Raw genomic sequence first — 25,798 nt, forward strand, 5'->3', positions numbered from 1 at the left:
ATTAAGATGCTATAAATTCATAATAGCTGAAGTAAGACATGGCTTTTCATGTCTGAGTTTCTTTGTTCACTTTTGCATAATGTCTGCAATACTCTCACCTATCTTCAAGTGTCATTTTCTACAATCCATATCAGCAAGTCTGCTTCCTCCCAGACACAGGGGCAAGTCAGGCACAGCAGCTGAAGACAAACCACTCACAGTGGGAAGCTCAGCACACCAGAGAGCAGAATTCTGCTTTGTTTCAGTTGCCTCCACCAGGCTCCCTTGGCATTTCTGAACACTTGTAGCACAGTATCAGAAATTACTCCAGACAGCTGCTGTTCAGCAGTAATCCAGCCTCAAGATGAGCTACACTGCCTTCAGCTTTTCATTTGATTTCACTTGGGAGTCAGATTATTGCCTTGTAAAGCACCATTCTGACACCATTATTGCTTAATTATAGCACGTAATATACAAGTATTTGGTAGTCATCATCTCTCACATCTGCTACATAATTTCAGTCATCGCTGCACATTAGTGGCTCCTTTGAATGGTCACAGATTCATTGCAGTTCTTTCTAGCATGTCCCATTGACTGGCAGAAGTGAACCTTGTGGTTAACTTCAAGAAAAGTAATTTGCATGAAAGCAAGAGAATGATTCTGTGAGGAAAAGAAGGACTATCTGGGTGAATTAATTTTCCCAACAGCAGAAGAAACCTAGGTCACTTAAAGCAGTAGCAGACAGAATGGAGGAGTAGGAAAGTGATCAAGTTAGCTCTCTGGAGTTGATCTCAGAGAAATGGCTATAGGACACAATGGCAGAAAAAAAAAATCCCCTTAGTTGTCAACACACTGAGCAGATGGATTATGTTCCTGTGGCTTTACCTTTCAATGAATCCTTACAAATCTTATGTTTCAAATCTGTACATGATAAACAGGAAAGGCATTTTAGTTGTCCAAGAACATGATATATATTGTGCTCGTATATAAATATTTGGATGCTGTAGCTATTCAAAGCTAAGTCAGGATATTTTAGGGCTATATTCCTGGATATCATGTGAATTCCCTGGATTCTGCTTGGGCTAGACAGACTGGATTCATCAGTGGGTCTGATCAAAATGAGAGCTTTTTGGCACTTGGTACACAGAGGTTCCAGGAAGCCTTGTGCAAGGAACCCCAGCACCTTTCAGGTGCCTGCTGCAGCTGCTCACATGGATGCCCTTGAAATGGGGCACTACCCAAAGGAGCAGAGCAGCCAGCCAAGCGAAGCAGAGCTGGGAAGCCAAGCAGGCATAACCATGTCATTATGGAGTTGTGTGGGAATTTAGGACAAGGTCATTTGTCACAGAATGATCAGCTCAGAAAAGATGAAAGAAAATGGATAATAGGCATTTATTTTTCTGAGGCAGAAATTCTCTGGTGATCCGTGTCTGCAACAGCTAAAGGTTTTCAGCAGTTGTTGTTTCTCCCTTTTGCTTAGGAAAATGGAACAGTGAAAAAGATCATTAGCCAGATGACACAGAATCTCCTGATGGCCCTCTCTGCACGGAGCCAATACCAGGAAATCAGAGAGAAATTCCGGCAGCCTGTTACTGACAAGGGCACCATCCTCAAAACCAAGCCCCAGTCAACTCAAAAGGACATCCTGAGTGTGTGCTGTGACCCACTGATCCTGGCACAGCAGCTGACCTACATCGAACTGGTGAGACACTGATTGGGGGGCAGTATTCTGTTTTCCATTTACTAAATATTAATATATTCATCAATATGACTTTTGCTATGGCTTCACTGAGAGCCTCCAGTGTATTAATAGCAAAATACCAAGTCAAGTAATGAACAAGAGCAATTAGGTACACTGATAAAAGCACCTCACACACCTACACTCTAGGAAGATAAAGTTACCAAAAAGTTCTCTTAACCTTGATTTTTTTCACTGAACTCTCTGTTTGTCTGTACAATGACAATCTCTCCTCTCTCCAAACACAGGAAAGGGTGAGCAACATTTACCCAGAGGATCTGATGCAGATTGTCAGCCACATGGACTCCCTGGATAATCACAAGGTACAAAAAGCTGTACAGAGGGAAAAAGAAACAAAAATGAACCAGAGTAAAGGATAGTACTCCATCATTTTGAGTACAAGAAAGTGCAAGACAGACTGACATTTTCTAAGCTTCTTTAAGCTCATGCCTTAAAAAATGTGCAAGAGGATTTTATCAAGATGTGAAGAGGAAGCTCATCCTTTGGTAAACTTTGACTTTATCATGACACAGGGGAGGTTTAACGAGCGACCTGTTCTCTTACAGTGCCGAAGTGATGTGACCAAAACCTATAATTTGGAGGCCTATGACAATTGGTTCAATTGTCTCAGCATGCTGGTGGCTACAGAGATTTGTCGGGTAGGTATTCATAGAAAACAAGATAGCAAAGGGATCCTAGCCTTAAGGACAAGAGGCAGGCAGTGGTCTAAATGAGATTTAAACATTAGCAGTGCAATTAAAGATAATAGCATTATTCAAGCATTAAGTTATTTGCATGCTCATATGATTAAGAGTTCAAGGCTATGTTCTCTAATTTTGTGCAGCTCCATTAGTCATGCAGTGAAATGGAACTTGTGTGGACTGAGTTAGGAGCTCTTCTGGATTTATCTTTTTTTTAAATGCATCAGAAGATTCTTTAAAAATACTTATCTTTAAATGCAGATTTACCAAAAAACAGCTGTCCTTCCACTGCATTTAGATAACATTAGCACTGTCATATATTTATTTTAAATTTATATTCATTCATTCTGTTCATACAATATTCACTGCAGAAAAATCAAGAATAAGCTTTTTTTAAAGTCTGGAAAGAAAGTGGACTACTTTAAAGGTTAAAAAAAAAAAGAGGGAAAATAACCTTATTAGAGGTTAAGGTAACTTCTGTCATATAATAAGCAAAGAAATGGAAGGTGTATTGCCCCAGAAACCTTTTTTTTTTTTCTTCATGTGTGTTCTCTTTTTAGCTTCTTATTAGATTATTCTTTTTTAGATTTCTATTAATTCCAGTTCTATCAAATGGGATTTTTTTTCACTATTCCTGCTTGGTCAGTAGCCCTTCTGTGGAAATCCCAATGCCTGCTGCATTTTCATGAAGTCCAGTGTACTGATCCTAAACTCTTCAGATTTCCTGCTCTCAGAAATGTATTGCAAAGGCACACCAAGACACTTCAGAGCTGGCTGGTAGGGCTCATACATTTAGTAAACCATCAAAGAAAGGTTTTAGCACACTGAGGGCTAAGCCAGGCCTTCAACTGCTGAATCATTTTCTTTTGATATGACAGAAACTAAAGTACTTAGGTCAGAGAGTTTGCAGTCACTGCTTAGGAGCCATTTTTATATAAGCCAGACAGAACTTTTAGGTTTAAACAGGGAAAATACTTTCATGAATGAATGCAGTCCAGGCAATAATTAATTTTGCTTTGCCATTTATAAAAGAACTTGCAAATCAGATGTTCAGCATCAGTTGCTTGATCCTGTGCATGTTTGCATGAATGGAAATTTGTATATTTGCTCATCATCACTACCTGCTCTCAACAGGTCATTTGGAAGTACAGGCAGCAGAACGAGAACAGCAGGAGGGGGCAATTGTTTTCTCTCATATTTAAGTTCCATGTCCCTGATCTTAAGTCTGTCCAGTGCTTTCCCCCCCCTTCTTGAGAGGTTTAAATGCTTTACATACATTCTTTCTGATGGCAGTGTCACGTTATCTTCCTTTTCCAGTAACAGGAAATTGCTGAAAGTGTCCAGCGTGTTTATGCAAAATTACCTAAGACACAGAGGACTTCCCTGTGTAAACAAAAGTCTGCACTCCCCCACAACTACACAAATAATTGGTAGTCACCCCAAATATTTCTGCTGTTTTATTAAAAATTAATCTTAAACTATCCTGAGGCCTATATTAAGATTTAGCTGGAAAAAGTGCCTTTGGCTGGACAGCCTATCCAAAATTCAGACCATCCCTTCTCTCTTAACAGACCTTGGTGGTTTTTTCCCAGGTTGTAAAGAAAAAGCAGCGTACAAGAATGGTGGAATTTTTCATTGATGTGGCAAGAGAATGCTTCAACATTGGAAACTTCAACTCGATGATGGCTATTATCTGTGAGTACCCTTAACACAGATGGCAAAGGGCGCTCCATTTTACAACCTGACTGGTGAGACTGTGCTCATACTTGCCCTAAATTGGCCAACCACATTAGCATGCACACTTCCACAGGGACAGTATCTGCCAGTGACAGATTAACGTGTGGGTAGGTGAGCTTTAGCTACAGCTTCTGATTGTCAAGCTGAAACACCTTCCAGAATCTTATGATATATGTGCTGATACATAAGCCCAGTTATATTAGCCCTGCATTTTTTTCAACTCAGTTGTTTCTTTGTCTCCTCTCTCTTTGCATTCAGCTGGCATGAACTTGAGCCCTGTGGCACGGTTAAAGAAAACCTGGTCCAAGGTGAAAACAGCCAAATTTGATGTTTTAGAGGTATGTATAGTTTTGACTTTATATAGAAATCAAATAGTTTCATCCAAACCTCTGCTACTCTGTCAGAGATCAGAGAGACACCTCTGTCAGTGGTTACCAGCACATAAACATTATGAGACCATTTCCTCCATTTCAAACTCTCTAGATTATTTCTTCCTAGCATATTTTTGCCCATTTCACATCCGAGTTTCCACTCCAGTGAATTCTGCCGTTAAAACTAATTAGAGGACTCCACCTAGTGGAGACCTGCCTGCAAACCAAACCTAATTGGAACCATCGTCAGAAAGAGAGGTGACAGCAAGGAGAATCTTGGTTTATCCCCGAGAGAGTCATTTATGATTTCCTTTCAGTCTGCTTTGTTAGTGGAATAGATGCAAAGTCAGTACAGAACCCTCCTTCCAATGAAGGTAGAAGTTAGAAGAACTTGCACCCAGACCTGATTAATGTAAAGGTACTCTGTCATGAGAGTTTAAGAGGGGCCAAATGAAGTTACGGAGAATGAACTCTGATGGTTAGAGCAAAGCTTTTTATTTTTAGGAAACATGCATTACCTGACTGCCTTTTCCACCCCCTCTATAAAAACAGCACCACATGGACCCATCCAGCAACTTCTGCAACTACCGCACAGCCCTGCAAGGAGCGGCGCAGCGCTCCCAGACCGCCAACAGCAGCCGCGAGAAAATCGTCATCCCGGTGTTCAACCTCTTCATCAAAGACATCTACTTCCTGCACAAGATACACACCAACCGCCTGCCCAACGGGCAGATCAACTTCAAGGTAGGACTCTGCTCCGACAGAAACTGCACTGCCACGTAAACCTGGAGCACTGTGAGCATTTCCCAGCTTCGGACTTCTGGGTCGTTGTATTACCCATTCCTTCAGTGCCCATGGGATCCAGACAAGGTGGTATCATTGTCTAGGGGAGCTGATTTAAATCAAATTTCTAGCAAAGCCAGCAGTTGCTTTTCTGTGGCAGCAAGCCATCATATCTGATCAAATTTAAAAGGTAACTTCAGCCTGAGCCATCATCCTTAGCTGATTGCAGTTTAGCTAGCTGTAAACACTACACACAGCCAGCAAATGTTATTTATCAGGTCTGCAAGGAAGGTTCTACAGCTGCTGGGTTCTCTCTCCCCAGTTAATAAACAGGCATGTCCAAAAGACCACAGCCTATCAAAAGTGCTTCTTGACAAAATTTCGTCAACATTGAAGCTGTGTAGGTGGAGGGGTCACAGAGAACATACAGGACAAACCCCAATTAATAGTGCATTTCTTAAAATCCTAGGAAGGAAAGAGTACCTAAATGTTCTATATATTATTTTGATTTCCTAAATTCGGAGAGTGCTTTATGAGAAAATCAGGCATGTCACATTTCATTTAAATAGAAGTATGGAAATGTAAAAAGTAAAGCAAATAAAAACTATTTACTGTCCAGCTCCAGTCACAGGCTAGTGTAGACACTCAATGCAGAAAATAGGCACCATTATATATGAAGAAAAGGTTGATGAAAAACTTGAAGGCAAAAGATCAGATGGTTAGCTGATAACAGATGAGGAATTAGCAGCAAGAGGGGGAGATGAAGGGAGGCAGAAGAAGAAAGAATAGCAAGGAATCACAGAATATGCTGAGTTGGAAGGGACCCACAGGCTGCACAGCACCACCCTCAAGAGTCACATCATGTGCCTGAAAGCATTGTCCAAATGCTTCTTGAATTCTGTCAGGCTTGGTGCTGTGACAATTCCATGTAAGTCTGAGTAAGGGATGGTAAGAAGCAGCTTAAAAAGAATAAGACTGAGAGGCTCTAATATTTCAAAGAAAGCAAATGCTATTTTAATAATATTCTTTTAATTACTTCATGCAGAAGTTCTGGGAGATTTCAAGACAGATTCATGATTTCCTGACATGGAAGCAGGTTGAGTGTCCCTTTGAAAAAGACAAGAAAATCCAGAGTTATCTACTCACAGCACCTATTTATAGTGAAGAAGGTAAAATCCTTTATTGAACATTTTGAGTCTTTCTACATGTTAAAATACAGACAAAATACGCAGATGAAAAATACTAGCATGAAAAATCACATTTTATTAGTAATTTGATAAGTGTTGCAAAACACATAACTTTGCAAAAATATAATGAAATTTTTCCTCATCAGAAGCCAATGCAACAATTAAATCTCCTGTATTTTAACCATTAGATTTTTTTTTTTCAGGTAAAGAACTCAGGTATCTGATTTTTTTTTTTTTTTTTTTTACCAGCTCTGTTCATTGCATCCTTTGAAAGTGAAGGTCCAGAAAACCACATGGAAAAAGACAGCTGGAAAACACTCAGGTATGAGGCTTCCTCAGAACATGAGTCTTTCTGCAGACACACAGAAGCCTGTGACCATTAGCTTTTTCTGTCCTATTTGCTACCCAGCTTAAAACCATAATACAGGTTTTTTTCCTTCAAAATTTAAACCTGAAAAAAAACCAGTGGGGCTTGGATTTTGATACAGCTTTTCCAGCCAGGTCTGTTGAGGCTGCAAGGTCACTGCTGGGACTGTGACAGAGAACATCCTTTGTTTAGGCTATCAAATACAGTAAAATAATCTGCATTTGTAGCAGTGTTCAGACATCATTTTCTCAGGGAGAAAACCTACAGAGATGCTAAGAGAGGGCTCTCATCATAGCTGTGCACTTACTAATTAACGCTGTCTGTGTCATTAATTGTTGTCTTCCCTGATGGGGGAGACAGGTAGAGTTTTGCCAGGAGAAAAAAGGAGGCAAATGGGACTTCGTGCTTCTCAGTCTCCTCTTAGGTGTTTATTAATTCTTATCTAAGGAGTACAAGCCACTGGCATGGCTTAAATATAGCACAGAGCAGAGAATGCAGCAAGAAGACAACTTATCAAGATTTCACAGCCTTTTTAAAGGTAAATTACCCAATGAGAGCTTAAAACACAAGATATTTTCACTTTTTTACCATTGTCCAACAAGTTCCTAAATCACGTAGACAGGAACTGTGGAATTCTGTATCCAATCATCCCAAACCACTACTGCTGCAAAATATGGAGTTAGTGAAGAAGGAGAAAGAAGCTTTTAACTACAACTTATCCTCCATTTTGAGGTTTTCTACTTCTATCTATTTACTATTCAAATAGACCTAAAAACTCTAAATTTTTCACCCTGTGATAATCTCACATAGTATTATTCTATCACCTAATTCACGCCATTGTAGATTCTAATTCTTCCCAGAGGCTGGGCAAATTTTCCCATGGACAGAGGTCAAAAACAGTACTGTCCAGGGGGGTAAAACCTTCCAAAACAGGCAGAGAAATATTCTCTGAATTCTAGGTTCCCACAACAAATGATATAAAAGGATGAAAATTTCTAGGAATATGCTAATTGTCAGCCTCCCCTAAGGAATAGTCTCAAAGACTCCTCATCCTTCTGAGAATAGGAAGCACCGTCCCATATACATGATGAGATCAATTAATTAGAATTTTTCCAATACTGAGGCCAAGGCAGAGAGATTTGTAAGTCATGCTAAACATTAAAATCCAACAGATCTGTTCCAGACAGAGAATGAACAAAGCCTGCATGCCCTGAGCTTTGTCGAGGCACATTGTGGCTTTACTGTCCTAAACAAGACACTGTTTCCCACTGATCCCAGCATTTCTTAGGATGTCCACATGAGCTTTTCACTTATAACCTCCATGCAATGCACCTTGCATGAAATCCAACAATGTTCAGCCTGCAGCAGTTTAGGATGACACAGGGACATATGTTACATGCCTGAGCTCATCCTAAGGGCCTGAGGTAATGTTATGCAAGTTAAATTTTCATCTCATTTAATGTCAGCATCTTTATTGAAATGCACAGATTTGTTCCAGTTTCTAGCAGTTGAAAATCTATCCCTTGAAGAGAGGCTTTCAGCTAATGATGCAAGATAGATCTATTGCCAAAACTGAAAAACTTCATTGTGACAGAAAAGATAATTGTATTTTTTTTATCTTTTAGGACAACTCTGCTTAATAGAGCCTGAGATTTTTGGATCCGATTTGCAGACTTTGAAGCACATCTAATGGACATGTTTTTACAACCTGAATGAAAGACTTTGGACTGAGCTAAGAAAGACCTCACTGGATGAGGTCTGTTTTGTATATACAGTAACTTTTATGAAATAAAATGTGGTAAATATTTCACATGTCAACCTTAAGGCACTTACTGAAGGGTTTTGGGTTTTTATTTTAAATATAAGGGCAGGGCCCTGTTCTCAGAGATTAAATGTATCATGGGAGATGGTATCTTATTCTATCAGCATCCAAATTTTTATTTTTTATTACTTCCACCAAAACAAATACAAGTTCAAACACACATCCTAACTGAAGCCAGTGTTCAGGTTAAACACCCCATTGGACCAGTATCCTACAGAACACTCAGTATGTCTCCCTAGCTTTGAAATGAAGGCTCTCCTTCAAATCAGCAGAATTGTTCACAAGTGTTTGTTCCTCTCCTCCATCAGCAATTAGTGCCTTACAAGGTACTGAGCTTGTGTAGTTGTACCTTCTGACGCTGGGCTGGAAGTAAGGGAAATAAAAATATGGATGTCTCGAAACCAGCTACAATGTACTTTTTAAATAAGTGGAGAATTATGGCACATGAAGTAGAGTATACCTGCCTGTAACACTGATGGTGCAGCAAACCTATTTTTGTTACATGATTTCAAGAGATAAGAGGGGGTAACTGCTGGGGTCTGTGCGTTTGTGTGTGAGTATGTGTGTATGCACATGTGGGGATGCACACATGTCTAAGTTTTAACGCTTCTGGGAACTATCCTTTAAATTCTGGCTGTCAGAATAGTTTGTGTTTTCTTTTTGAAAAATCAGGGAATTTTTTTGTTTTGTTTGAAGAGAAGAATGTCTAACCTAGATTATAATCTCTGAAAAACAGGCCTAATATGTTTGTTTAAAAAGAAGTTTTGGAAAACAAAAAAATCAGCATGGGCCAGGGAAAGGGAAGTAAACTCAGATGTCCAATTTGAAGTTAAGGCTAAAATTTCCAAAGAATTTCCTCACCATGAATTGGTCATTTAATTCCATTGGTTCCTTTGAAAAGTTCAGTCTGTACTTACAGACAGCTAAAACAAAGACCAGTTTAGAATGTAAGTTTTTTTCTAGTCTTTTGCAAAGCCATGATTAACTGTCTGGGACAAAACCCATTGAAATCTAAGGGCAAGCACTCTAAGAAATTAGTCACCTTTGAACAAGGCAGTACCAAAGGCGATCTGCAAACCCACTGATGCTTGCCATTTCTAATTTCTCCTTTTAGTATTGAGTTTACTCTTAATTTGAATATCTGAGTACCTGGAGAGCTTTTGTCAAGATTCAAGGTATTCCTTTCCAGGAGAGAAAAAAAAATATAGTTAGGACTTCCTCATCTGATCTCTGAGTTGAGAAAGAAAAAAAAAAATAGGCTCAGATTAAAACTCATTTTGTCCAATGAACAAATTATTACCCACAAATACCTACTTTTCTTTTCCAGTAATTTTTCTCTGAAGGCTTGAGGGCTGAATATATGATAATAACTCAAGCCAGATAATTAGACTGGGCTTTTCCTTTTTTTTCTTTAAAAAAAAAAACAAAACAAAAACAAACCAACAAAAATCCAACAAAAACAGTTCCTCTAGAGCTGACAGTGGTTACAGCCTCCCTAACACAGCCTTGCAGAGGACCTCTGCAAGGACTTATTTAAAAATGACCAGCTCTAGGTAGATGGTATTTATGTTATTCTGCCTTCTGTTGAAGAAGGGGCAAGACTTGCTGGACTGAGGGTCTGGTTTATTCCAGTCCAGCAGACTCTCCTTGCTTGAGTGCCTACAGCCAAGAGCAGTGCCACTGTTTGATGGAGCATCTGCAAGCACTGAGCAGAAATTTGCTCTATTGGCCCTGGAGTACGGTGAAAAATTAAAAAGAGCTTTCCCTCTTTGACTTCCCCCTTGGCAAATACTTAAAATTGGAGGAGTAAGTTGAGGTAAGGAAGGGAGACAAATCACCATTTCGCTATTCCCATAGCATTGGCATCAAAGAGAAACAAAAGCAAGTTACACCATGAGGAAGGAAGAAGTAGAATACTAACTACTAACAAGAACAGCCCAGGAAAGGGGAAGGGATAATTCTTATTACCTGCTGCTATTTTTCCTGTGCTGAAGTGCTGGCCTTCAGCCCTGGATTCCAGTAAAAATATTTATACTGTATTATTACAGTGTTTTGCACTTTCAGAGATGTTCTAGCTAGTAACATTGTCAGACACTATACGAGGGATTGTATATCAGCTTTGTTTATGGAACTGAAGTTTAAAAGGGATGCTTAAAATTTAAGAAAAAAATATATATTTGAAATGCAATTTTAGAACACTTTCTGTAAATGTATAAAAGAGCTTTCACATGAATGTGCACTTCACCGGTCAATCAGTCCAAGTACATACTTGAAATCCATGCAGTATCTACATTGGTTCCCTTTTATTTTTCCTCCCTACATTTGATACATTCCTTAAATACTGTGTTTTGCTATTCTGAGCTGAAATGCTAAATATAAAGCTGTACCATAAAGCAGGATATTCTGTGTTTGACTGGATGTGCTTGCATTAATAAAAAAAAAGAAATTGCTTCAACCATGATTAACTTTTTCCATTGTTATTTTTCACTTGTAAATGTATCAAACCACAACCCAGAAGCTGAAGGAGGTGTGGAAGTCAATATGGTCAAATGAACCAACTGGTTTCTTTCTGACATGAAAAGCTATAGTATGAAATATTTAAATGTCTTCCAACAAAGGCAAGAGCAACACTAAGGCAACAATATGCTGCCACTTCTAATACTCTCTCTGCAGTAGTATTTTATGGATTTGATAGGGTCTGTGCTACAGAACATTTTTGTTCTCTCAGTGGAAGTGTGTAACGGTTCCATTGTGTAAAAACACTTTGTGTCCTAAGAGTTAAATTTCATTTTTTCCTCCCTGTATTTGTCTTTGCACAGCAGAGCACAGGAACATTTGCTGGCTGCAGCAGACTGCAGGGCTTCCTGTGGCAAGGTTCCATTGCCATTTCAACAACCCAGCACCTTTGGTTGCAACCACCCTTTGTCATGCCCTGCTGTACAGAAGCAAAGCCACTTCTCCAAGGTCACACAGAGCACAGACAAGCACAGAGCTGTAAGCAAAATCCAGCTTTTCTGCCCCAGTGCCACCTCCTTTCTCAGGGATATAAGCCTTGGGGAAAAAAAGAAAAATTACATCTTGGAAGTGCAGGAGCTCTGGAAAGCCCCGTAAGCATTTTTGGTGTGTTGGAAACTCTCTAGGGAAATGGTTTTGGTAACCAGGGCAGCCTCACAGAGTTGAGCAGTGCTAGGCTCAGTCATCACAGCTCATTAGAAAAGATAATGATGTTTAGCAGCATTAAGAGGATCGAGCAGATAAGAGTCTTCCTGATGGCCAGTTCACACTCATAATTAATATGAATATTTCGTCCTTGGAAACTCACTTCCAATTATGTCCCATCCAGTCATTAGGATAAATTAGCTATTTACACAGGCATAAGAGTAAACAATAAAATTGCTTTCCAGGCACTTTACTGCCACTAGAGCACAACACAGGGTGACAAGCAGTAGCTCAGTGCCAGTAAGGTACCCTTAGTTATGTTAGCAGCAATTTGATTTATCAAGTTAATAATTCCCGAGAAACAGCTTTCTGTTAGCAAATAACTCATGGGCAAAATTCAGCTGAGCAGTTAGCTGCCAACCAATATTAGTACACTTTTGGAGAGAAATCAGTAATTCTTTTGACGATGTGCTGACAGATTTTCCCTTTTCAGCCTTCAATGTATGTAATTTTATCAGGGCAGCCCCAGTTTCCCAGCTAACCATAAAGGCCCACAAGCAGTGTGTGGAAGCACAGTTTTGAGCTTGTTCCCTGCAGCAGTTGAATAGGGCTGTGTGGACAGCAAGATACCTTAAAAAAAAAAAAAATCAAATTGCAGAAAGAATTAATCTACAACTGTTAATGCATGTCATCAAGGAAGTTTCCAGACCAGTAAGCATGCAAATAGTAGCTTCTTTCAAATGCTTCCTTTCATGCTTGTCCCTGGCAAGGCAGGGATAACTGGGAATGTTTTGAGGTTCCAGCACATTTCTATGGGCTCTGACAGAGGTTCCCTGACAGTGCAGAGGTTTGCTGTCCTTCACTGCTTCCCAAGGTGGTCTTTGGAAGAGAGAGAAACCACACTTGGGATATTGTTCTGCAGTGACTTGGAGGTATAACATAAATTATAAACATCTCTCCAACATAATAGCAATAAAAAATTGAAACATTCCTAGTGTGTCCAATGTTATAAGCAATTTTCGACATCAGCATTTTTATGGCTTCTGGATAGCACATTCAGCTTTTGCACAGAAGATGGATGCAGTTGATTGCTGTAAGATAACTTAGGAATATCGGTTTATTTTCCTAATGAAATATTTAAAAAGCAATCAAGTCCTATTGCAAGCAGGGAGTGCTGGACAGTGTGAGACATAATCTGCCCTCTCCTTAAGAGGTGTGAATGAGGAAGAAATTCAAACCACCAGGAAATGCAACAACAATAAATACACTGTTTCTGATCTATTAGGATACAGACTTTACAATATCAGCTACTTAGGCTCCTGACAATAATAAAGGCACTTAAACAGAGAATCCCTATAAAAAACAGGGGTTGGCAAAAACATTACATAGTTACTCTAAACTATTAGTAGCACCTACCAGGAAACAAAATCTCCCACAAAAACCAAAACTAAACACACACAAAAAAGTCAAAACCCAGGTCTGTGGCCACACAGAGGAGTCCTGTTTACAAACCCACTTCAGCACTAGGCCTGGAGACCATTTTATAGGATTGAAAGAAAGCTGAACACAAACCAAAGCACCAGCTTCAAACATCCTCACCTAATCCAAGGCAGAAAAGAAGAAACTTGAAATTTAGTGGAAATTGGCTTCTAGTATTTCTAATCTTATCTAGCTTCTTCAGATTCAGGAGCAATCTTAAAAGTAATGTGATTCTGTTTGGGGGCAGAAGCCAAAGGAGTTCCAACATAATCTCATTACAGAGAAAATTACTTAACATCTTTTTAATCCCTGTCACATGAGCACACTGTGGCCTCTTCTGATTCTGAGACATTAAATTCATGGCATCTTGCTATCCATCAGTGTCAACACTGAAAGTTGCCTTTAAAATATTTACACAACACCCATTTGTTTACATTCAATTCAAAGAAGATACAACACTAATACAACTAACAACACTCCACCTCCACAAGTATTTATTAAATCAAAGAAAAAAGTACAACATATAATCAATCACAGCAACAGAGCACTGGGGGACTCAGCAAACACAGTTGGAAGTGATGGAGTTGACTGAAATCTTGAATGTTTATGGCACTACCAGAATTTAATGAAACAGTGAACAATTGTTGTCTGGGGATATAATAGCTCACTGTTAAAGAGCAGATCTCAGTTCGGAAGAAAAAAAACCACTCCTAAAATATTTCAAAAACATAAAATCCAAGCAAGCAATGAATACTTTGGCAGATGCAAACAAGTCCATTCTGTTTTTCTATACACCTCTTCCCTCACTTTACTACTAAAAAATTTCAGAGTAGCCAAGTATTCCAAAAAGAATTTCACAAGAACCTGGCAGCCAAAAAAAAAATCACTTTTACAAGGTTTTTAAGAGCACACAAACAGAACCCTCCCCACCTCTGACATTTGCTCTGTGGATGCATTTACAGGCCAGAACACCATCCCAGCTGGTCTCCAGTAACTGTGTGGCCCAGGAAAAGCTGTGACTTGCAACCTGAGAGTAGCCAAAGCTGTCTCAGAGCTGCTCACCAAAACGTTCCTGAGCACCAAGCAATCTCAAAGGGTTTTATTTTTGCTTCAGCCTATCCCTTTAACATGATCATTTTCCCCATGGATTGTAATGAAGTCAGCAAGAGGGCACTTAAGCTTGCATAAGGCTGCAGGAAATCTGTCAAAGAGTTTGGGCTCTCGCAGGGCCAAAGCTGTGCCTGTTAGCTCGTGTTTCCACAGCTCTGCTCAGCTTCACCTCCTGTCTCCTCCACATCCATCACACTGGCAGAATATCATTTTCCCCCTGCTTCTCACAGAAGCTCCCCAGTTGTTTCACAGCTGTGACTTTGCTGCCTGGGCACATTTGCCACTGCCTTCAGCAGGAGTCAGGTCAGACACTGTATCTGGGAAGGCTGTTTGACAGCCTCTGCATTACATATCATTGCACTCCACAGATACAGTCTTCTTTTAAAACAGCACTTCCACCCAACATCTGAGAACCCTCCAGTGCTGGCAAAGAGCACATGCTCCCACTGTGGACATGCAAATAGCAAAGCAATTGACCAAAAAAACCCCAAAACAAACAACCCCCACAAAAAATAACCAATACACACAAACCTAGGAGCTGAAATTTTCAAGATCAACCACCACCAGAATCATAAACACAAGATCATCTTGCCACTAGCACAACAAAAGGCAGGAATGAGTTAATATCCTCTTTCACCTGCAAGGCAAGTACAAATGCGAAGTATCCTACCTACGAAAGAAAATTACAAAATCCTTCACTAAGTTAACTTGCACCAGCAAAGAGTTTTTGCACCATTTATAGTGAAAGATGAGAGGACACGGGTCAAGACACTTCAGTCATATGTTACATACAAGTCCTGTAGCTACAAGGCAACCTCAAAAGTGTTAGAACTAAAAATGCTCCAGAAAAACGCACCACATGACATGCAAACCTAGAGTAGCCCAAATAAACCAGTTAAATGACCACAAACTTCAAGTTCAGAGGGACTTCTTCACCCTGGAATAGGGCTAAACTAACCAAAACAGAGCTGCATTTTAATAAAACCTTATGCCAGCATTTAGACTTAAATATTAAAGGAGGTTATTTAACATTCTACTTGTAGGTCAAAAGCAGTTGCTGCACAGCACTTCCATACAGATCCCAGCTACAACACCTACTCTTTAGACCCACCACAACACAGCCTTGTGAAAAGCAAATAAGGTCTCCTAGTGAAAAGGTAGAAGCCACTGCCTTTCTGCTGCAATCTCAAACATAACAATGAAACACCTTACTCAAAGCCAGGAGAGAGACCACATTTCTCAGAAAAGAAGGAGAAGCACCTTCTTCTGCCAGCTTCAGGCGCCAACTGAGGGGAGGCAGCTCTTCCCCAGGGCTAATTAGCCCCAACTGCCCTCATTATTGCAAGCACCTGTGGCAGGGGCAGCCCCTCAGGAGGCCCCAGCAGGACTCTGCTGCTGGCTCAGGGGGCACCACTGCTCTGCACCTCCCCAAAGGACAGCTGAGCCCATCTCCAGCTGGTACCAACTCCCCAGGGCCTGAAGGCACTCGTGATGCTGAGATTCACATCAGCTGGGAGCCGGGGCCATGTGAAGCCAGCGGCAAAGGGGCACCAGGGGTGTGTGGGTGCTTGCACAGCTCCCGGGTGTGTCTCTACACAGCCCAAATGCACTGCTCAGTGCCAGGCATTCAGAAAAAATGTGCTATAGTATGTGATATACCACAGAGGCAGGGGTCTGCAGAGCCACTGCCCACCATAGAAACATAAAAAACGGTTTTATCAAAGTCTCCTTTGCTGTAAAGGTTTTCCAGTGAAAACAGGTGGAGACCTTTAGTTTGCAATCAGGCCCAACAAAGAAAAGGTGAGCATCGTTGGGGCATGAACCAAACACTGCTTAAGCTCATTATCCTCATTTTCCTTCACAGCTGAGTAAAATTTGAATGATTTATCTCCTTAAGATGTATTTGAAGAGTCACACACAGCAAGAGCACCTCAGGTAAATGAAAGCTACACCCACCTTCAATACACAGAAAGCTTTTATCATTACATTGATGAATCAATAAGTTAGTAATTTATGCTGAAACATCATTTTAAAGGTTATTTTAAGGTTTTTTTCCTTTCATTCACTGATCTGACAAAGCAAAAATTTTGTTCTAGTTTATATTTTGGCATGAACTAAAACCATTTAAATGTCTGCATTCAGATACAAGTGGCTAGGGTTTACCCTAACCCACTTCTCTTTCCCTCCTGATGCAATTCTCTTGAACACAGTTTACAAATAAATTTTGATTTTCATAGGTGTGTGCATCTCAGAGTCCAAAGGATTTTATGAAATTCAAAAAAACCACAGCATTTTCTTCTGAATGAAGGAGACACAGAATTATTCTCTTAAGTTTTTTCCACTTTTCCCACTGTATTTGCTGATTCTCCAAACCAGTATTTACTAGTCTCATTGAATAACATTTTTAAACAAATTCAAAAGCACAACCCACATTCTTTCCTGCCAAAGGTGAAAGTGTGCCCTGAGCTAATCTCATCTTGACTTCCTTTAATGAAGAACACTTCTCTCTAGGGAAGACTACAGATTGTAAATTCATTGGAAAAGGTTAAAATTTATGTGGATAGCATGAAACAAAAAAAAATTACTTCACAATTCAGTGGAGCATGTTCCTATTTAAATAAAATGTTACTGTATTTACTACTCTAGCACTAAAATGCAGTGACTCCTCCAGGAAACCACTTGGACCACAGCTTAAAAAAAGTATGTTACATAAACAGCACCTCTCAAAACAGGAGGACAAGGCCCAGACTTGGCCATGTAACCCAAGCACTGACCCTGGGCACACAGACTGTGACTCTGAAGCCTGATTCTTTGCAGTGCCCCAGCAGCACCCCAAGCTGCACAGCGTGGGGTTTATTCTTCCTCTGCAGGCAGAGCACACCTTGGGAAAGCCAAGAGCAGGTCTTGCTCTCAAGCAAGAGATTTTCATTTTTGAAGCATGATTTGCTCCCTTTCTTGGATGAAGTTAGGAAACACATGCAAGGAAGAGTTACCCATCTTACTGGGAAAGAGCACACCTGCCCTGCATTACAGCTCACAGCAGCAACCGGAAAGCAGCAACACTGCTGCTCACAAACACATGCTTGTAGCACAGTGTGGCTGTGCCCAAATGCAGTCAGAAGCTGAACATGCTCAGGCAACTGAAATCACTTTATAATAAAGGTATATCCCACTATTTCTGACCTAGTTCCATTACAGAGCAAAAGCAATGGTGTGCATTCAGACACTGGGTGCACAGAGCTGTTGAGCTGGTGTGTGCCACAGCAACATCTCACACAGGTGGGTATTGCAGGGAGCAGAATTAAGACAAGGGAAACCCTAGGCCTGCAAGGGGTCCTCTGTCAGTTCAGACATCCTCAAATCATGAGCCATTTGGAATACTTGTGTCAATGCCCAACACACATTATTTCCAAGCATTATGACTTCCTTTTTACTCCAATGCATTTGCTTCCACCTTTTGGGATAATGAATGGAAAAAAGTTTCCAGAAGTGGTTCCTGGTGACTACATTCATCTCCAGACCTCCCCCATCACCTTCCAGCATTGATGCCACAGACTGGTTTTCATCACACAGATGGGGACAGCTGACACTGATCTCCCTCGCTATTGCTGATAAGTACAACCATGCCGTGGAAAACAGCAGAACCTAAGACACCTGGATATCAGCACTCTGCCATGTTTCCAAAACATGAGAACTGGGACAACTCGATCCTCCTGCAGTAGCGTCTCTGTTACTGAGAGCTCATGGGCAGCAATGCTGGACACCTGTGCACTACCTCCAATGCCATTCCAGGCCGTGTCACACAGGGGTGGTGCCAGTGAGAGGCAGTTCCAGATGCTTATTCTTGTGCAGCCAGGACAGCAGCAGCTGTCCTAAGTTTTAAAGGCTGGAGTCTCAGGAGAATGCCCCACTTGTATCTTTACCCCAAGTCATGATACCAATGTACTTAATCTTGTTCTCACCAGTATCTTAAACTTTTTGTTAGCAAAACCCAAGATATCCAAGTGAGGTAACATCTGGTCTAAGTTTAAGTTGTCTGAGGAACAAACTCTCATATCTGGTCTGGGTAGATACCTGAGATGCAAAATTGAGCTGGCTGGATTTTCACTGCAAATATTATTATGTGAATCCAGTGTGTTATGCTCTGTACAATATTATTGTAAAAACATATTTCAAAAAGACAGCTTAAAACAATTTCTAAAATGCAGAAGTTCCATTTATTATATTGAGAATATCAACTGCAAGAAGTCCTGCAATGCATTCTCTTCACTCTAAGTACAATACAGTACACCGTTCTCCACAATAAGTTACATAAAGGCAAATTTTATGTACATATAAAAAACGATCAGTGCCCAGAACTATTTGCACAGCGTATCTGCTATTCAGAAATCAACCATTTAAGTCTTTTAGTTGCCTTCAGAATTCTTGAGCAAAATAAATTCATAAAACAGATCATAATTACCTGGTTTGAGAAAGGTTTTCAACTAATATCTAAATTCAGCAGAAACCATGCAAATGGTTTAACCACCGAATTAGAATTCTCTGCATTCATTCTATAAACAAATATATTAAAAAACGAGGCATGCCATGTGGTATCATATAAGACAACACGGAGAAAAATGACCTGCCTGCATTTGAACTGTTTATGCATCCCAAAACACCCAAAAGGGAAGTACCAAAGTAGTAGTGCCATTGTACAAGGCATTAATGAGACCACAGCATAATTCTGCTTAAATATACTCAAAAAAAAAAAACCCAATAAGCAAAAAAAAAATCCCAGAGGGGGAAAAAAAAAACCAACAACACCCTAAAACATCCTCAAACTGAAAAAGTGAAGAATAAGGCTACTAGGATAATCAGTGGAATGAAGAGCATTGTATAAAGAAAGACTGTAATAGCACTTGCTTTTTCAGTCACTGAAACAACTAAGAGTATATAACACCTTACAAAAACATGTCAGGAAAATGCCCAAAAGAGAAAGAATGCACAAGGACAACATTGGCATAATAGCAAACAGGCCACTAATAAATTCTTATGGGAATGAAAAGATGGTTCCTCAACTTAAAGGATGAGATACATAGGCAAGGCCTTGGAACAAGGAGTGGGGCCAAAAATGTTTAAACGAACAAGTTTAATAGCACAGCTCAGTTTATAGAAGGGATGTGACATCTACTGTAGGAAAAGACCAGGCCCAGAAACACCCAGCTAGAATGTTCCCAACTTGTCTGATCCATCACTGAAATAAGAAGGTGGTGTCTCCTTTGCAGTATGAACTTCCATTATATGCTCCAAAATTCCACTTAAAAGGATTTTCATTCCCACCCCCCAAATTACTCTATATTCAACCATGTCAATGTCTGTTAATACAACAAATGCAGCACCAAGCCCTTGCTGTGGAATCAGCACCCTGCACAGCTGCTATACTGGTCAGCATGTCCACTCATCTTTCATGGTGAGATTATTTTTCCACACCTTTCTCTTGTTTCTACAATGGAGTCTAAGCACAGTATCCTTCTAAAGTCACAGTGCAGTGAGCCATACAGACTGAAAATACTCAAGAGACAAAAGATTATTTCATTTAATTGTCAAAAGAATGCAAATATAAGAACAGAAATGTACCACATGGAAAAGTGTTGAATTGTACATTCCCCAGATTTTTCCAGTCGATATTGAAGACACTTTCCTTGAACTACATATGCTGTCCAATTTAGCTGAGGTGCTTGAGCTTGCAAAATATGTAGGTAAGAGGGCATCAGTCAAAGGATTACTCGGAAAACAAATACAAGAACCAAAAACCCTCTAAACTCTTCTTCACTGAAAAAGAGAGGCACTGCATTTGTAAGCTGAATTAAGGCTGTAAAATGATGCTGGTTCACTGTGAATTTGAAGTCACCACACGCCCCAGGGGGCCCTTCACCCCACAGGCTCGCTGTTAGTCCTGTAGGCCTGCTTTCGGAGGTGCGCCTCGATCTCGTCCCTGAACACCAGCATGCCGAGGTGCGAGTGCGACGCCTCGTTCATGGCTTTGGACTGGATGCACATGCGGTACTGCTCCGGGGTCAGCTCGTCCGCACAGTGCTTCTCGTGCCACAGGTGGAACAGCCCGGGCACCGGCGTCCTGATCACCATGAGGTCACCGTGCAAGTACTTCCTGTAAAGGTGGACATCCTCACCGCCCCAGCCTTTCACTTCCAGGTCAAAGCCCCCTACAAAAACAGCATCAGAAATTGTTCTTTGGGCGCACAGGGAAAAAGAGCAACGCTTTCTGCGTAACATGTTACCAGATCTGGCATGACATTCCGGAAATTCTGGAGCAGTTAACTAAGTTTTCCATGCCATAGCATGCCAATTTGAGGGACAGGACCTTCAAGAATACCGCGCCCTTTGTGGTGGAAACTGCCCAGGACAGAGATCTGCTGACTTTGGAAAGTCTCTTAGAGCAGTGTCTCCAAATTGCATTATGCGTGACATCCCATGTGACAGCTGCAGTAAACTGCAGGCAAACCTCACTGGCTATGCTTTTGCATTATTTTTAGGAAGCATAATGGATTTTAGCAGCTGGAAAATGAAGCAGTCATGCACCATATGAGAAATCCTCTCTAAAAATGCCAGCAATTACTCCATAGGTCACAATTCAAAAGGCCAGATTAAGGAAAGGAACATGGTTCACCATTTTAAGTTCTCTTGTTTTTCCAGGACCATGGTGAAGAGCAACCCAGGCTCTTGCACAATTTCAAAACTCCAGAATTATAAAGTCTCCATTTAGCATGTACCATACAGATGGCAATATGACTGCTATTAGCAATCAGCCTGCATTCAAGCCATCAGACAGCACACAGGGCAGTATCATTACATCTTCTGGCAGATTTACATCCTCTGGCAGACTATCTTCACCACCATCTTGCATATTTAAGCACACCAAGCTGTTCTCAGTTTTAAGAACACACCACAAGGGGGGGAAAGCACATTGCTAAAGCCTCAAACAACTGTATCCAACTCCTCAAGGTTATTTAAAGGAAAGGATTTGAATGCTTCTTGTCTATGTGAGTGGCTTATTTGAGTGACATGTTTCTTAAACTTGATTCATTTGCTTCAGACAGACACAAAGTACAAAAAAAAACAAAACAATATTTTTAGAAGTTCTAGAGTGAAACGTTTCTACTAAAACTATTGTGTCTTTTAAAACATTCAACAGATAGGACATCAAAACTTAGAAAAGCTAATTTATCTCATTAGTCAAACTTGTCATGCAAGTCTGACTGCTGGGCTTAGGAAAATAATACAAGAAATTAATTATTTCTTTCCTGTCATTAGGTAAGACCAGAGAATCACAATTTTTTTTTCTTTAGTCTCATCTTACCAACAGTCAGAAAGTCCGTCCGATATTGGCAAGTCATCCCAAAGCCAAAATCCCGCCAGAAACCAGAGTCCTTCTTGTGTACCTGCAATTTTAAACCAGTATCATTTTGAAATGTAAAATACAACAAAAGGAGGTGCATTGCATTTGGTTTTGCAGAAAGCTAAGCTCTTCCAATCATTTGCTCAGTGCAGGATAGAGCATAACAACACTTCCGGTGTTTCTGAGTCATGCACTCATGTGGGGCTTCTTAGTGACCTGCTGTTCCCTTCACCCTCCACCTTCCAGTTCCAAACACTCACCCTCACTGCAGTTTCCACATTTACCTTTTTGCTGCACCACCTCGATTTCCTATGTATCTGCCCAGACCAAGCAGTTAAGCAGTCCATTGCTAAATCATCTGTTCCCAATACTCCAATTCCTACCCATTTTTAAGGCCACATTTGTCTCTTGATCTGATATGACAAAAAAAAGTAAGCTTTGTGACTGAAGTCTGCAACCATAATAGTGCTAAGCTCAGAAGAGTGAACAGCAGAGCTGTCAGGCAGGGGCTCATTCCTCTCTCAGCTATGACTACCCGAGGTCATATGCAAAACCTTCCCTCCAGTTTTCAGTAGGATCCTTGCAAACAACTTAGGGAATGAGGGCTATTATTTTTTTCTTTTGATACAGCTCTTCTTCACACTACTCTCTTCTTTTCCTCCTCCAAACCTGTCCATCTCAGAAGTCTCAGCTGCAAAACCCAATTTCATCTATGCAGTCTCTTGAAAGAGAGTTAGACTGGACACTTAACTTTCAGAAGATTTTTGCCTTCCACCAATGCTTTTTTTGCTGGAAGATAAGAAGAAAGTTGCTGCCATGTAATGCCACCATCCTCATAAAATACTGGCTTTCCAGGCCAGAATAAGCAACAGATCAGAACTACTAACTTCATTTGATTAATAGCAACTATTTCTTTAAAACTACATGGAACTCCAGGTTTATCTAAGAATGAATTTTGTACTGTTTGACAAGATTTTTTTCCAAGTGCTTTGCCCATTATGTTTAGATATGCACTGCCAAAGGTCGTAAGATATCCCAAACAGACTATTAAGTTACACTTCATTTTGTTTTAATACAAAGCATGCCTAATTCTATCCAGAATAAATCCCACTGCTTACCAATTGCTGCTCCACAGGAGGTGGTATATCTTGGTTGGCATAGACAATAGCAGGATTGTAAAGGCTGAATACCACAGGATAGAAAACCTTTTTCCCTGGAAGTCAAAAGAAAATTGTTACTCACTGTGGGCATGTTTTCTGAAGGCAAAAAGAAACCAGAAACACTCTTTTCCCTTAAAATATTACCTATTAGGCATCTAGTAGAAATAAATCAAAACGAGCTGCTAATATTTCCCTCCTAGGAAGCCTGTAATATCTAGTGGGGCAGAGCTCATAGGATTAAAAAAAATACATATGTATGCATATTACACATATTACACTACTGATTTACATTTGCATATAGTTATATATGCTTATATAAAATATTATCTCAGTGTCATACTAGGTGACTGAAATATTCCTGCAATAATGATATGCAGTAAAACTAAAAAATAATCAAATCCAAGTAACACCTTGCATTGTTGAGATTTATGAATTTGTGTCTTTCCACAAACATGTAAAAGCAGGTACATCCAGGATATCCTACAAGGGTATCAAGCATCATGAGCATCCTGACTATGCTTAAAACACCAGTTCTGTGTCCATTATAGAAACCAGATAAATATTTTTCCATGAATGTCGTGCATCACCAAAGCTGCAAAGGTATTGACAACAGTCCACAAGAATATTCACTGTCCTGACTTGGGCATGAACTCTGAAGGAGTGAGCAGCATTTTCAGATCTCACTTGACACAAAGGTGACAAACTGCCAGTATGAATTGCCAAGCAGTCTCTCAAACCCCCTTCCTTGTTAAAGCTCACAAGACACTGCTCTCCAACAATTTTCCAATTATTTATACAACTTGTTTGATGAAGTACAGAGACAGACAGAAATGAAAGAAAAAACAAGAAACAGAATCCAAATATCTGGCTTCTGAAGAATTTTCTTGCCTGTTTATTAGATGAAGAAAAAATATCTACTGATTCCAAATTGACATTTGGAGAAAATGCTTTCTGGCTGCAATAAATTTGAAACAAGAGTAAGCATTAAAAAAAACCCCAAACACACATTTGACAAGAGAAGGTCTTCAGTAGAATGCTTGTTAACTCAAGAAAGCTTTACCCTTCTTGGCAGAAGCCTGTAGAACAAGCAAGGCTCATACAAACTTAAGAAAAATAATCAGAATATTTCAGAGCTTGGGATTTAAGCATGGACCACTAGCTCAGTCTCCATAAGGAACACACTGCAGCTCTACTGAAAACCATTCGTATATGATGTGTTTGGCCATACATGAGTGAGAAGAGATAAAACCGAACTTGTTAGAGACTTCAGCATAACAAAAATCATCTTCCACTGTAGAGCATTACACTGTGTTTTGTTATGCAAATTCACATGCAGTCTAATTGTTAAAGCAATTAAACTGTCCAGCTTTCTTTCAGACAACTAAATCTTAAGAAAACATGAAAATTGTATATGTACAAAAAAGATAATTGTTCTTAAAACAAGCTACACTAATGCAGAAGTTATTTCTCAGTCTAAATATTATTGCCTTTTGTGAAGAATGTGATTCATTTTCCAGGGTGTGTGTGGTACTGAATAAGCTCCACCATTCAAGTCAAGTTATCTTTGTTTTCAATATGCTCAGCACAGGTCAGTTGAAGTCAAGCACGGTGGCAAGGCTCTGTTCCAGCAACAATCAGGGAACATACCGGGCTCAGCATTTAAGCGACAACTGTTGAGGAATTCGGCTGTGAAATAAACATCAACATCACAGAAGAACATCAGGACCTCGCCCTTTTCCCAGGCTCTGGCACCCATGTCAAGTCCTCGGCCTCGGTTAAATTCCTCATTCAGAGAGACAAGTGTGTAATTGTGGAAGTCAGTTTCTCTACAAGAAAAACAGAGCCAAACCCAAAATCAATCTTTGGGGAGGGGCAGAGGGACCATTTATAAGTTTCCAGCATTTTACAGGATTTCATTCCAGAAATTTAAAAAGAAAAACAGTTATATGATCAGAATGAGAAAAAAAAAAAAGATCTGTTACACTTAGCTGTCTATTTTAATTTTAAACCTTGTAAAATGATAGAAATCAGTCTTACTTTAATAACTCCACTTCATGTTTAATCATTCAGACAGATTAAAAGGCCTTTTGTAGTCTGACATGAATTAAAATGCTCTCTTGAATTACAATGGCATCTAAAACTTGCCCCCACAAACCAAGAAGTCCTGATTAACAGAGAAATAGCTGTCTTCACCAGTTCAGAGAAGACTGCAAACAGGAAGCCAGAGTCCTGGCATCACCAGACTCATGGGGCAAAGGCCATCTGTGTGGTGGTGCCACCATAACCCAGGCATTTTGCTTCTCCTTGCTATTTACCAGTAGCACATGGGCCTGTACTCACAGCAGAAGAGGGAAGGAGCAGCAAAAGGAGACTGAAAACACACTCAGAGAACATCTTCAAGCAAAGTTAAGTGTCTACTTCAAAGACACTTCAGAGGACAATGCTTGAAGAGAAAAGAGTGAAGATACTCAACAGTAGCACCACTAAAAAGATACAGAACCAGGTAAATGCTCAGTGAGCCTGCAGCACTGGCTCAGGGCTCTGAGGACATCTCACAGAGAGCAGAGCAGGCAGCAGGGGCCTCAAAAATGGAGGGGCCCAGCACACGGCAGGTGCTAGGGAGACTACAGCAAAAAAGGCAGAAATTCTCTCCTCCCTTCCTACAAGATGCCTGTACATGTCAGGCCAACTCTCCATCACATGCTCCAAGCTGGTGACAAAGTAGCCAGTGCCTAATCTATGTCATCGAGAGGAGCCTGGCCAGCACTGTGAGAGAGGGATCACACGAGAGCTCAAGGGGAAAAAG

General features: G+C 40.3%; 2 protein-coding genes across 2 annotated transcripts in view; one reads left to right on the plus strand and one right to left on the minus strand.

Annotated features, from left to right (window-relative positions):
* RASGEF1A (RasGEF domain family member 1A) overlaps window positions 1–10,993 on the plus strand; it is a 52,004-nt gene extending 41,011 nt beyond the window's left edge. Inside the window, exons 5-13 of the mRNA XM_082286077.1 lie at window positions 1,460–1,681; window positions 1,966–2,040; window positions 2,284–2,376; window positions 4,011–4,113; window positions 4,414–4,493; window positions 5,079–5,270; window positions 6,355–6,478; window positions 6,746–6,818; window positions 8,489–10,993. Coding sequence (XP_082142203.1) covers window positions 1,460–1,681; window positions 1,966–2,040; window positions 2,284–2,376; window positions 4,011–4,113; window positions 4,414–4,493; window positions 5,079–5,270; window positions 6,355–6,478; window positions 6,746–6,818; window positions 8,489–8,513 — 987 coding nt within the window. The 3' untranslated portion in view covers window positions 8,514–10,993. The remainder of the gene's footprint in view (window positions 1–1,459; window positions 1,682–1,965; window positions 2,041–2,283; window positions 2,377–4,010; window positions 4,114–4,413; window positions 4,494–5,078; window positions 5,271–6,354; window positions 6,479–6,745; window positions 6,819–8,488) is intronic.
* A 7,768-nt stretch (window positions 10,994–18,761) lies between these two features.
* Window positions 18,762–25,798, minus strand: part of CSGALNACT2 (chondroitin sulfate N-acetylgalactosaminyltransferase 2) — a 32,768-nt gene continuing 25,731 nt past the window's right edge. Inside the window, exons 5-8 of the mRNA XM_082286318.1 lie at window positions 24,640–24,818; window positions 22,951–23,045; window positions 21,794–21,875; window positions 18,762–20,639 (exon numbers count right to left, since the gene is read on the minus strand). Coding sequence (XP_082142444.1) covers window positions 20,347–20,639; window positions 21,794–21,875; window positions 22,951–23,045; window positions 24,640–24,818 — 649 coding nt within the window. The 3' untranslated portion in view covers window positions 18,762–20,346. The remainder of the gene's footprint in view (window positions 20,640–21,793; window positions 21,876–22,950; window positions 23,046–24,639; window positions 24,819–25,798) is intronic.

Source organism: Coloeus monedula, assembly GCF_965178545.1.
Source record: "Coloeus monedula genome assembly, chromosome: 8".
NCBI classification, from domain to species: Eukaryota; Metazoa; Chordata; class Aves; order Passeriformes; family Corvidae; genus Coloeus; species Coloeus monedula.